The sequence below is a fragment of the Geotrypetes seraphini genome, chromosome 1 (assembly GCF_902459505.1).
Source record: "Geotrypetes seraphini chromosome 1, aGeoSer1.1, whole genome shotgun sequence".
Taxonomy (NCBI): Eukaryota; Metazoa; Chordata; class Amphibia; order Gymnophiona; family Dermophiidae; genus Geotrypetes; species Geotrypetes seraphini.
The window spans coordinates 25,713,599-25,727,938 of NC_047084.1; the positions used below are offsets into that span (position 1 = coordinate 25,713,599).

The 14,340-nt window shown below is 42.4% G+C and overlaps 1 protein-coding gene across 7 annotated transcripts in view; it reads left to right on the top strand.

The window, feature by feature from the left end:
• ARHGEF28 (Rho guanine nucleotide exchange factor 28) overlaps window positions 1-14,340 on the top strand; it is a 524,944-nt gene that overhangs the window by 455,940 nt on the left and 54,664 nt on the right. For all 7 annotated transcript variants that reach the window (XM_033929274.1, XM_033929277.1, XM_033929278.1 and 4 more), the window contains one exon: window positions 11,622-11,750. In XM_033929274.1, coding sequence (XP_033785165.1) covers window positions 11,622-11,750 — 129 coding nt within the window. The remainder of the gene's footprint in view (window positions 1-11,621; window positions 11,751-14,340) is intronic.

A 14,340-nucleotide genomic window follows, 5' to 3' on the forward strand; every position in this document is an offset into this window, starting at 1 on the left:
GATGAAGCAAAGGTATAGGGTTTTTTGCTCTTCTCCAATATCCATTTAACATTGGCAATAATGTCTCTTGTTCCTCGACCTTTTCTGAAAGCAGCCTGAACTTCAGGTAGTTCTTGCTCAATGTATGATTAGAGCCTTTGTTGTATTATTTTCAGCAATATTTTGCTGGCGTTTGGAATTAATGTAATTGTTCTATAGTTGTTACAATCCTTGGCGTCACCTTTCTTTGGTATAGGTATGAACAGTGATCTCTAATCAGTTGGCCATGTTTTTTCTTTCCAGATCTGTTGACACAGTCGAATAAGGGCCATGATAGCACCTTTTGGCGTGGCATTCATCCTCAATAATAAGCTTTTAAAGACGGTACTAAAGTACAATTCTATCAGTAATAGTCATGTCAATCCATCTGTAGGGAAAGCCGATTAATGTCACCTTGATCCAAGTATGTGCTCCAACGATAGACGCAGAAGATGAGGATGTAGAATTATTCTATGAACAACTTAAAAATGATTTTAAATATTTGTCCTTTTATTCAAGTATAAAAAGGAACAACATTTTTTACAACTATGAAGCACCAGCCTATACCAGCACTATTCTTATTTTCTTAACGTTAAATAGGAGACATTTCGTAAAGAAAAAAGAAGCTCTGCACAAGTTTAAAAAAAAAGGCCTCCTTTAATTAAAAAAAAAACCACACAAAAAAAAAACCTAGGGCCCACTTTCCCTCCTTCTTTAGCTTGTCTGCTTCTCCCCCTCCTCCCAACCCAATGTGGCTGCTCTTGTTCATCGGTAGCCAGCTGGCCTGGCTTCCAGTCTTTGGGGTGGGGGGGGAGGAGGAATAGCAGCCACTCGGGGTTGGGAGAAGAAGCATGCAAGCAAAACAGGAGACAAAGGCCTTAGTTTTATTTTTTTATATAAGTTAAAGAGGAGACATTTCTTAAAGAAAAAAGAAGCTCTGCACAGGTTAAAAAAGACCTTCTTTAATTTAAAAAAACAAACAAACTATGGCCCGCTTTCTCTTCTTCAGCTTGACTGCTTCTCCACTCCTGCCAACCCAAAATGGCTGCTCTTCTTCACTGGCAGTACAAGTGTTCCACCTCCTATCAAGCCTACTGCAAACAAAAAACAAACCCTCTTTGCCCCTGCCAGCATCATCTGAGCAGGCACCAGAGCCACAGTCAGCTGAGCAGGCAGGGGAGAAGAGAAGATCCGCGATCAGTTGAACGCTGGAGTGGAGAAGAGAGTTTTTAAGAAAAAAAGAAGCCTTACTGTGAGAACTCTTGACAAGGATTCTGATCTTCTTTCTCTGTCCGCGATCTTCTCATTCACCTTCACCTCTGTCTTATCCTGCTCACCTCTGGCTCCCACCCACTCCTAATTACAACTGCCACCACAACCAAAATGCACAAAATGGAGCTCACTGCCAGGGTTTTTGAATGTGTGTGGCAGCAGATATTGGGCTCTCTTCTCCGACGTCAACACTTAGGAGTAAGAAGTGGAGGAAAGACAAGGCCAATAGGGCAGCCCTCTTCTTTGTGATGCTGCACTGGTGGGAGGAGGAGGTGGAGGGAGAACAAGGGCTTTCTTCTGATGCTGCACTCTGAGTGAGAGAAGCTGAGGGGAGGAGAAGAAGGACAAGGCCAACACCAGCGAATGTAAGAACTCGCTTGGGTTGGGACTCAGTTGTGATAAACAACATTTTTTTTCCACCACGTGAAGGAAGCTTTTTACCACTCTCGTGGGGCAGTAAAAAGCTTTGCTCCCATACTCACGGTTATTGCCCCAGATTTTTTCCAGTTCCCACAGTTTTACCACTGTTGATCGCCGAAACCAGTCCCCCCTGTCATTTTCTATTCTGAACCCATATCTTCTCAATCCCACATGTCCAGCTCTTCTTGGATGTCACTTAACTTACCATCTCTGTACTTTTTGACTACATCCCCTACTAAAATGACTTCTACTACCTGTCTCCATAGTCTTATCCCTTCCAGTTGGTTAAAGTTACCTTTCCTTGGCTTGTTGCCATTTATGTGCCAAATTGTCTTCAATAATCTTGCTGAAGGCATTGCTCTGCAGTCATAGAAAATAGCCATCATCCATCCTATTTTGAAGAAGACCTCTCTAGACCCTGCAGTTCCAGCACATTATTGTCTGATCTCAAATCTACCATTTCTCTTTAAATGAACCAAATTTGTTGTTTTCTATCATAAGAACGTAATCAGTGCCTCTGCTGGGTCAGGCCAGAGGTCCATCATGCCCAGCAGTCCGCTCACGCGGCGGCCCATCAGGTCCAGGACCTGTATAGTAACCCTCTATCTATACCCTTCTATCCCCTTTTCCTTCAGGAAATTGTCTAATCCCTTCTTGAACCCCAATACCGTACTCTGTCCTAACACACCCTCTGGAAGCGCATTCCAGGTATCCACCACCCTCTGGGTAAAGAAGAACTTCCTAGCATTGGTTCTGAATCTGTCCCCTCTTAACTTTTCCGAATGCCCTCTCGTTCTTGTAGTTTTCGAAAGTTTGAAGAATCTGTCCCTCTCCACTTTCCCTATGCCCTTCATGATCTTGTAAGTCTCTATCATGTCCCCTCTAAGTCTCCGCTTTTCTAGGGAAAAGAGCCCCAGTTTATCTAATCTTTCAGCATATGAAAGGTTTTCCATACCCTTTATCAATCATGTCACTCTTTTCTGAATCCTCTTGAGTATCGCCATATCCTTCTTAAGGTATGGTGACCAATATTGGATGCAGTGCTCCAGTTGAAATATTACATTGAACTAGTGCTACACCCTGTCAATCGGGGTTTCAACCTGGTTTCAGGAATGAGGTCCACAGTAACTGGATGGAGTCTTTATTGCCCTCACTGTCTCTCTAGACGTCTTGGTTGCATTTAGTCTATTTAATTATTCCCTATTACTCCAGTGACACTTCTCTAGGATTGCAGGTTCTGTCTTTGCCTGATTTACCTCTTTTTTACACCATTGCTCATTCCAAGTTTCTATGTCAGCATCTCAGTCCATGCGCTTTTACTTATAGGGTCTCTAAAGGCTCCATTCTCTCTCCCACACTTCTCAATCTGTAATCCTCTTGGCCACATTCATATAGACTCATGGCATCAGTGCTTTTTATCATGCAGCCAACATTCTTCTTATTCATTATACTACTGCTGAATCTCTTGATCTCCTCCTCATCCAGGTCTGTTCGAAACCACCAGCTTGCATTAAATCCAAGCAAATTCATGACTTGTTAGCTCACCAGTCATTCTCGTCTACCACTTTGTAAGCGTACTCTTTTCAATTTACCCTTATCTCTTGCATTCAATACCTAGAGGTAATGCTGGATTCCAGGCTTTCTTTCTCTTGGCAAATTTTTCAGCTCTACACAATTAAGATCAGTTCACAGTTACCTAGATAAGGATTCATTACATATATTATTCCCTGTTTTTATTGCTTCACAGTACAGTTATTGTAAAGGGATTTTTGTATGTATCTCTAAAGCCAAGCTGAAAAGACTTTAGACTTTACAAAATATGGCTGCTCATGACGGGACCATCTCACTCCTGCATTCTTTCAATTGCATTGGCTACCCATTGACTTCAGAATTAAATTCAAGATACCAGCTCTCACCTTTAAAGCCTTAAATACTAGTGTTTCTAATTACTTAAGGCCAGATGCACTAAAGTCAGTGATGTGTCTACAGAGGGAGGAGCCTTAGGCCCCTCCCCGTGCATCACCGCATCTGTGCCTATTTAAAAAAAAAAAAGAAAAAAAAAGGTTTCCTGCCACGAACAGCTGAGTGGCAGGAGGCTGCTTTTGGGGCTTCCCCTGCCGACTCTGCGCATGTATGAGAGCCGCTCTCATAGTGATCAGTCAGACAGGAGAGTCAGGGATTTTGACGAACCTCTGTGTGAATCATTTGAATGCAAACATTTTAGTGCATCAACTCTTTTTGAATTGGCCAAAAATCTGGAATACCTTAAGAAACATTTTTCAAAATGTTTTTGCATTTTAAAGATATAGTGGATTATATGATAGTCCTACTGTCTTATGGGTACCAGGTCAAAATAGCCCTGACAAATCAGCCTGAACATACTCACTTGTTGGTTTTCCCTATTTAAATAATAAGTGGTCTCACTTGGGATTTTCTGCTCATGAAGGGTAACGGGGAGGGCCTTCTCCAGAACCAATGAGAGTTCCAAGGTCCTCCGACAACAGGGTAGGTTGAGTTTCCTCTCCTCGACCTAGGACAGGGCCCCTTTCATCACATAACTCCCCTCAAAACCCTCAGTGTTTTCTTTTTGCTCCTTTCCTTCCCACTTTTGTTCTGCATGTTTTCATAACAATATATCAGCATTAGAATGTAGAGAACCTGCTCTGTGAATTATTTGGTAGTTATAGATTTGTAGGGCCAAATACCAATGTGTTAAATGAGGACTGGTATCCCTCGTCTGGGCCAGCCATTTTAAGGGTGCATGATCCATCACTAATGTGAATCTCCACCCGAGTAAATAATACTTCAACGCTTCTACCACCCATTTTATGGCTAAACGTTCTTTTTCAATGGCTGTGTATACCTGATCATGAGCTAACAGTCTCCTACTGAGGTATATGGTGGGATTTTCTTACCTGTCATGTAGCGGAGATAACACTGCTCCCACCCCACTTTTATGTTGAAATCTATTTTATTAATCAACAGTAAGTACAACAGCAATAATAACCATGGAATGCAGTTTCATCAAACACCCGCGGAGGACTGGACTCTTATGTCCTTTAGATGCATCTGTTTGCAGTATGAATTCTTTGGAGAAGTCAACTCCTTTTAATATGGGCTCTTGGCATCAGGTCTTCTGCATCACCCTAAATGCTTCCTATTCATCAGGTTTCCACTGTAACAGATTAAGGTGGGTTTTCCTCATCATGTTGGTTAAGGGCTGGACTTTTACTGAGAAATGGGGAATAAACCTTCTGTAGATCCTACCAGACCTAGAAACCCACGTAATCTGTGCTTATTCTGGGACTGAGGAATCTTTCTGATACTTTTTACTTTATCTAATAAGGACCAAATTTTTCCCCTCCCAACTTTATACCTTAAGAACTTTACTTAGAAACATAGAAATATGATTGCAGATAAAGGTCAAATGGCCCATCCAGGCTGCTCATCCTGGGCATCCAGTCTCCTTCATCCTGGGCAATTGAAAATTTTTTGGGATTAATGGTTAGGCCAGTGTCTCACAGGGATCTTAACACTGCTTTTACTTTAGGCAAATGGGACCTCTTATCTGCAGAAAAAATTGACACTTCTTCTGTATATGCCCCAGCATAATCCCCATGGTCCCTCAATACTTGGTCGATCATACATTGCCAGGAAGCAGATGCCCCATTAAGACTGAATGGCATCCTCAGGAACTAATAGTGTCCCATCAGGGTGTTAAAGGCAGGTTTACATTTGGGGGCTTAAGTTAGGGGAATCTGCCATATCCTTTTGTTAGATCCAGTGGCCCTAACTTGTCTAACAAATCCTTAATTCTAGGCATAAAACTCCAAAATTTGTTTCCCTTAATGGAAATCTGTGCAGAACTGAGTGTTCCCATCTGGCTTAGGAACCAATACAGTGGGGCTTACCCAGGAGCTTTTTGACTTCTCTATTATTCCCATCTTTTCCATTTCTCATACCAAATCCCTCACCTCTCTTTGCTTGGCCTGGGGTAGGTGATAGGACTTCAATCATACTATCTTGCCTGGAGTGGTTATGATCTAGTGCTCTACTTCCCTAGCCTGACCTGGAATAGGAGAAATAACATCTTAGAATTCACTTATGACTTATTGCACTTCCAGGATTTGACTGTAAGAGAGATTTGTATTGATTATCATGTGATCAAGTTCCTGCATTTCCCCAATTTAAGGCCCAAGGTCCTTGTTTTGGTCTCCATGAACATGGTTATCTTTATCCTCATAATCTACAGCATTTTACTTATGAGTCACCACAAGTGGCCCTTTCCAATGGGCTGTAAATTTGTGTGGAGAAGAGAGAATAAGTACTAGCAATTTGTCCAATGGGTTCAAATCCCTCACCTTAACCTTCTTGTCATAATATACTTTCTGTTTCGCTTGACTCTGGGCTAAGTTAGACATTGTCACATCTGATATCCTAAATAGGAGAGTATATTTTGAGATTCTGGGGTAGGATTCTCCCAAGACTCTGGGGTAGGATCCTCCCAAGACTCTTCTACTGTGTCCAGGATTCCCCAGGGTTCCCTCCCCAAAAGGCAAAAGGGAGTAGGCTATCCCAATCCCAAATTTCCCCTAGGGTCCCCTTCCTTAGCATAGCTTTAAGGGTTTGATTGAAGCATTCGACCAGTCTGTGGATGATAGGCTGGCGTGCACAACTGATGCATCACAAACGCCTCCCGTAGTTGTTTTAAGGCCACAGATTGAAAGTTAGTCCCCTGGTCAGTCAGATCTTTTTTTTAGGGAAACTGACTTGAGAAAAATAGATTTATTAGTTCAGTGGCAATGGCCTGACTTGATGTAGAAGTTAACAGGAAGGCCCAAGTGAACCTCATAGCGTAGTCCACAATTACCAAAATATGGGTGTACCCCTTTCTACTTTTATTCAAGGAACCAATTATATTCATCCCTAGTCTTGCTAAAGGTTCTTCAACCATAGGTAAGGGAATCATACAAGCTTTAACTACTTTGGGACTGGACACCTTCTGACATGAACTACAAGATCTGCAATATTCTTGAATTTCCTTATACAGACCGGGCCAGTAAAATTGGGTCTGTAGTTGCTTATTAGTGGCTAATGTCACTTTGTGTCTGGCCATTGGATGCTCATGGGCAAACATAACAGTAATGAAAGGATAGTTTTGGGAACCACTAACTGTCTTTTTACGCCGGAAATGGACTCCTCTACCATTTCCCTATACAGTAAGCACTGATCTTGGATAAATCTGGGGAAAGGCCCGGTCCCAATCTCAGTATGCTCAAAAGCCCACTTATGACTGACGTCCTATTTGTTGTTGTGTTTTGTTTTCTATTGTTCAATTGTACTACCTGACCAGGGCCGCCATCAGAAATTTCTGGGCCCCTTACTGAGCAATCCTATTGGGCCCCCCACGCACCCCTCCCCCCACCGACGTCCCTCCCCCCCCTTCTTCCATGGGCCGAACACACACATACTTTTCTGCTAATGCTCCACCTAAGCCAGTCCCGTAAAATCTTCTCACGTCCATTGGGTGATTTGGCATAGAGGAGATATTCATAAAAAGAACGTCCGTCAAGATCTTTACTCATAGACTGTGCCATTTGCTTTAAATCATCTTCCATCATTAGTCCAAATTGCACAATTCTTTCTCTGTCTTTGTCCTGAATGGCATCTGGCCACATTGCTGGATCCTTCCAGTCAACAAATTTATGAGCAGGCACGGAAAACGCATTTTTAAACAAATGTAGTTTATCCTTGTACTCCTTATGTAATTTTAATCATCTATGGATATGTTTGTATGTTTATTGTTCAAATGGTTTTATTTATTTCCCCAAATTTATTTTTGTTATACGCATTGAAAATATTTGATATTGCGTTTAAATCAAAATCTCAATAAACTTGAAACTTGAAACGAGTGCCTGTGAGATTGTGGGAGGGTTAAATACTCAAAACTTAGAAGAATAACAATTTACTTAAAGTTTTTGCTACGCCAGCTTTCTGGTATCTTTACATACAGTGGCATATGTAGCATATGTAACACCCGGGGCCCATCATTTTTGGCACCCCCCCCCCCCATCTGTAAGAAAAACATGATTTTTAGTAACAAACCACACGTCACACATGAGTACCTAGGAAAAGGCAGCATCTTACATATTGCAGTGAGCAGTACATCAATATACCCATTGTAAAACTAAACAAGCCAGACTAGCACAGATCAATCTTACACCATCAATCCTAACAGAAAACCATGTCTTTCGAACACAAAGAACACAGAAAACACCTTCGCCTAGTATGGAATATGTCATCACAAACTAACCCCTCACCCTTTTACAAAACTGTATTGTGGATTTTAGCCACAGTGGTAACAGCCCTGACGCTCATAGAATTCTGAGCATCAGAGCTGCTACCATCACGGCTGGCGCTAAAAAACGCTCCACAGTTTTGTAAAAGGGGGGATAAAATAGAAATACACAGTTTCAACGCTCTAGCTCAGAGGTGCCCAAACTTTTTGAGCTTGTGAGCTACTTTAAAATGACCAAGTTAAAATGATCTACCAACAATAAAATTAAAAAACACAAAGCACACTATACGCTGAGAAAATGTTAATTATCATTCCTATTCTGGGTTTTTTTCAAAGAGGTCAAGGCAGATGACTCTATGCATTGTCACCTCAGTAACAACCATACAAAAATAGACAAATATACCCTCCATCCTTTTTATTAAACCACAATAGCAGTTTTTAGCGCAGGGAGCTGCACTGAATGCCCAGCGCTGCTCTTGACGCTCATAGGCTCCCTGCGCTAAAAACCACTATTGTGGTTTAGTAAAAGTGGACCATATTGTAAATATAGACAGCAGATATGAATTCAGAACTGTGCATAGTAAGTGAATGGAAGTTTTCATCTCTGGGAATTTACCCAGTTAACTATTAAGTTATTTGGGCAAATTCCTTTGAAAACTGTGGTAATACTGCCTCCACTTTGCTAAATTTAAAATAAAATCATTTTTCCTACCTTGTCTGGTGATTTCTGGTTGCACTTTCTTCTTCTGACTGTGCATCCAATCTTTCTTCCCTTCTTTCAGCCTGTATGCTTTCTCTCCTCCACACCTCATTCCCTCCCCCAACTTTTTCTTCCTCTCTTCATGCCCCCTTTCTTTTTTTCTGTTTCTCTTCTTTCCTTCTGTTTCCCTGCCTGCCCCCTTTCTTTCTTTCTCCCTGCCGTTCCCCAAGCCACTGCCACTGCCGCTGCCATCGGGGAACAGGACCCACCAATGGATAACAGGCCCCAAAGCCGACGCCGAAGCATGCTCTCCCTGCTTTGGGCCGATCAGTCTTCCTCTCCCCGACGTCAATTCTGCCGTCGGAGAGGAAGTTCCGCCCAGCCAGGCAGCGATTGGCTGGTCCGAACTTCCTCTCCGATGGCAGAATTGATGTCGGGGAGAGGAAGACTGATCGGCCCGTTAGATTAGATCGCCAAGACAAAGTGAATCCTGGGTGATCGACTCACTTTGCCTTGGCGAGCTACTGGCGCCCCTGCCTTAGAACACTGCCTAGGACCCTGGGGGAGCCCGGGCCTCCTGTTAGCTCCGGGCCCCTGAATGCAGGACTGGTAGTATTGCCCTGATGGCGGCCCTGTACCTGACCATGAAAGTTTTCATACCGGATACTGCTGTATGCATTGTATGTTTCAGTTACATGTACCTGGATACACAGTATATGTATTTTTATTCATTATTGTTATAAATCTAATAAATATATTGAACTTAAGCCCACTTCAGGGATTCATCCTTCCGCTGCAAAGTGAGGGACCTTTCTAACACCTCTGGAATCTAGGGCATCCATCCTTTATCACTGACTTTGGCCATCTGATTATCCCTATCTCTTTTCCCCACCTGCCAGGCTACATGGGAGGATCTGGGGCTTTCTGGATCTCCTATAAGCCCTTCTTGCTCAAAGGGGAAGACATCACCAAGCTGTAATACCAACCTTTATTTTCCTCCACACCCCCAGATTTAATTTGGTCAGGGAAAATCACCTGAGAAAGGACCAGATTCTCAGTATTGTCACAAGGTAATCTATTTAAGGCTGCCATCCTAACCCAATAGGTCCTATCTTCATGTGACAACCTGATAAATCTGAGTGGATATGGGGTAGAAGTGCCATGGATGCATTGTATGGGAACCTGTCCTACAATCTTTTAACTTGGGGTTCCAAGTTAGGTATGTATCTGTTCCCAGGCTTTTTTGGATATCATTGACTGGTTGACCCCTAAATCTAATAAAGCATCCCACTCAAGGGACATCAGTACTTCCTTTTTCTTACTGGCCATACCTCTCTCTATGCACCTTAGCATCCTTCTAGTTTTCACCGTCACCTTTTTGACTTGTTTGTCCACCTTAAGATCATCACAAACTATAACTCCCAAATCCTGCTCCTCTTTCATGTACAAAAGTTCTTCACCCCCCTAAACTGTATTGTTCCCTTGGGTTTTTATAGTCCAGATACATGACCTTACATTTCGTAGCATTAAACCTTAGCTGCCAAATTTCTGACCATTCTTCAAGCTTCTCTAGGTCCTTCCTCATGTTGTTCACACCATCAGGGGTGTCTGCTCTATTGCAGATTTTGGTATCATCCACAAAGAGGCAAATTTTACCTAACAGCTCTTCAGCAATATCACTTACAAAAATGTTAAAAAGAACAGTCCCAAGAACTAAAACTTGAGGTACACCATTGATAAAATCCCTTTCCTTAGAGAAATCTCCATTGACCACTACCCTCTGTTGCCTTCCATTCAACCAGTTCCTGACCCATTCTGTCACTTTGGGGTACCCAGTTTATTTATTAGATGCCTATATGGAACACTATCCAAGAGAGAGAACCACCATGACATCTTCCCCAGTTTCTTGAAACTACTACTGGGATCCTCACAGTTATTTCTCTAGGTAAACTTACCAAAGGAAACTGATAACATTAGCTTGCCCTGGCAGGGCTATGGTCTGCTCATCTTCTGAGTATACCAACAGGTCTGCTACAATATGTCGTCATCTGGTTGGTCTCTGGTTTGAAAGTCCTTGGTTTGTCACATGAGTCTTCACCTATTAAAGCTCCAGGGTAACCAACAGGAGTTCCTAAAATAGTCACAGTGAGAAATATGTCTTTGGTTCTGAAGACCTTTCCTTGTATATTTCCCCTCCAAGATAATCCATGGGCTGAGGAATTCTATCCCATCAGTCTTCTTAAGTAAAACAATCTGAGGGAATAAAACTAGCACAAAAATTATTCAAATGAGTTCCCATATGAAGAGGATGCAGATTTGCTTTGGAACTCACCCTGAACTACTCAGGGTGCTTGGAAATTTAAAGAATCATGGCTTTTGGAAAAACCAATATTCTTTCCAGCCTGGTCCAATATCCCATTTGGTCCCTTCTCAACCCCCTCCCCTTTTCACCCCACTGTAAAGAAGAGAGTGAGTAAATCACTACCTACTTAAACTCACTCAGGACTTACCTCACCAAAATCCACTCACTCTGCTTTTGGGAATATCCAAGGGTTAGACATCTACCTCCAAAGTCTTAGCTTCTGTTGGTAAGTGAAAACAGTGTTCATCTTCTGAAAAAGATGTATCATACACCATATTCCCTGTCTTTAGATTTAGGTTCATTACTGTCAAGGTATGAAGAAACCAACCCATTTGCAAGCATTGCTCCAGTGAACATTTTGTAGTGAGCAGCTTGTATGATTGTATTATATTGAGTCTTGTATCATTTCAGGTTCATTTTAAAGTGGATAAATAGATCACTAGTCCACATAACTTGACATGGGTGCCTATACATTTTCAGTATAGATTTCATAATTATTAAATACAGTATTTAAAGTTACAATTTATCTAATGAACATATTTTCCATCTAGTTGAAAGTCTCCATGTGGCTGTAGCTTCTCAAATGGACAACATAGATGGCAAATTGCTAGAGGAGAACTGTGAAAAATCAAGTTTAACATTGGAAAACCTTGATGAGATTGCTGAATCATCCACTGACTGTAAGTAGAGAATAAAGCAACTCTATATACGGCTTGTATTTAGAATGCTAACTATCTCAAGAAAATTTAGGGGGGAGGGTCACATATCTATGAAAATGTGTAGGCTAAACAGCGTCCCAATTGTAGGTGGCAGTAAGCGCCCTACCACTATCTAACCAGTCAATTGGGACACACGTTTTCTAAAATAACCGGAGGCAGGCTGCCTACACTGTAGGCATCTGTAGCAGTTGAGGGAGACGTGTATGGATGGTTAAGCATGCCCAAGGCCGGGCATGGGTATGGTTTTGCTCGGAAGTGGCCTTAGGCAAGCTTAAACATTCCTAGGCGTCTCCCTAGGGCTGCTATAGCCGCCTGAAATGTAGGCTATTGAAATGCTGGCCTACATTTCAATTAGATGCACCCATTTCACTAATCACAGCAAGGAAATCTCCCTGCTACGATCAGCTGAGTGGCCACAGCAGGGAACTCCCAAGTCCCACCACAAGTCAATGGCAGGCGGGATACCCACTCCTGACGCAACCCCTGAACCCCCCCCCCCCACACACACACACACACACACTGTCCGCAGCAGAAGGGATGCCCACTCCTTCCTACCGGCATGCCCACTCCCTTCTGCCAACCCTCCACAATATTCCCAGCAGGAGGTATGGCCACTCTCTTGCCAGCACTCCCCAAACATCCCCAGCAGGAGGGATGTCCACTCCCTCCTACTAGCACTCCCCAAACTCCAACCCCCCCAAAGCCCACCCGGACCCTCTGAACCTTTAACAGAAAGGCTGGCCGGAGGGATGCTTACTCCCTCCGGCAGGCAGGACCGCCTCTTCAGAATGGTGGGCCTTCCCCTTCCGGGTGCAACCTGGGATGCACCAAGGAGTGGCCTAAGGCCCTGATTTGCAGGCACCTGAGACCCCTCCCATAGGAGGGGCTTTAGGCACTTCGACTAACCAGAGTCTTAGGCCTCCTTCCCAGTGCATTCTGGAATGCACTGGGAGTGGCCTAAGACTCTGATTGGCCAGATCCCTAAAGCCCCTGTCATGGTGATCCCTCTAAAATTTCCCCAAAACCTAGTATATCCACCTGCATACCACCCTAATAGTCCTTATGGCTGTAGGTGGCATTTATATGGCAGTATAGTAGGATATTGGTGGTGGACTAACACTTTCCACTATAAATGTAGCAGTTAGAGAGTCTTAAGGGCCTCTGTCCTCCTCTCTATTGCTCATTAGCTCATCCATCAGGCTACTCAAGACACCTGTAAGATACTCTACTAAACTTTCCCGTACCAGATGCTGCTGTTCCAGAGATAGGGGGGGATTTTTGAAAACAAACTATTTGAACATCCCATTCGAAAATGGCCATTTCTCTGCCTCCGCCTTTGGACGTTTTGTGGGAAATGTCCAAAGTTGGACTTGGACGTCCTTTCAAAAATGGCCCACCACTTCAGTATTTACAATGAATTCTGTCTAAAGACGCAAAGAAGAACCATGACTCTGCTGGTGAAGAAGGTTTATGAACTATGTTATGAATATAAAGTTGTTGATCAAGATAAAACTTGCCTCTCCTATTTGTTGTACGCATTGTACAGTTAATCTGAGCTTGGATCAAAGTTCATGGCAAGCAATACCATTTGCTGTCTCTGTTAAATGGAGAAAACAGATATTTGTACTATGTCAGATAGAAATGGCCACTCTATAAATGCTGTTTTCCTGACCAGAAGTATGTAGCACATGAGCCACTTGTAGATCCAATGATGATCTTCTTGCCACCCCTTCATATCAAGTTGGAACTCATGAAGAGCTTCAAAGCTATGAACAAGGAAGAAAAATAATTTTAATACCTAAAAGAGAAATTTCCATACATCTGTGATGCCAAAATTAAGGAAGGCATTTTTGTTAGTCCTCATATCAGGGAAGTAATGAAGATCAGTGAATTTGAGAAATGCTTAGACGATGTTGAATTGATAGTATGAAAGTCAATGAAGGGTATACTGCAAATTTTCTGCATAACAAGAAGGTGCTGAAATATGCTTTACTCCATTGACAATATACTCAAAGTCTTTCAGATGATAAATTACAATATGTCACACAGATGCATTTTATACATGCATAGCTGGATTTCTTCCCTGCCAATCTTGGAGATATCGGTGACAAAACATAGTGAGAGATTTCACCAGGACATTATAACAATGATCAAACAGGAAGTGGAGTCCAAGTATACTGGCTGATTACTGTTGGACTTTAATTAGAGAGCTCCGGACACTGAATATAAATGCAAATCGGTTATAAAAAGATTTTGAAATTGCTGAATTGACAGTCTTATCACGAAGAATGTTATGAAAAAAATCATGTTAATTCAGATTGGCTCTATGTGGATTGTGAAATACACATTTCAGCCAAACCCTGCATGAAAGAAATATTGCAAGATTATAGTCCGATTCAAAGTTATAAATTCCATTAGATTGTTGAAGAAGCAATTATTTTCCTGAAATTTGTTCTCTAGTGTAATTGTAAACTTTCATTTACTACCCCTCCCCCCTTTTATCAAGCCGTGCAGCGTGAGCTAAATGCTGAACTGCCCATTCTAATCCTAT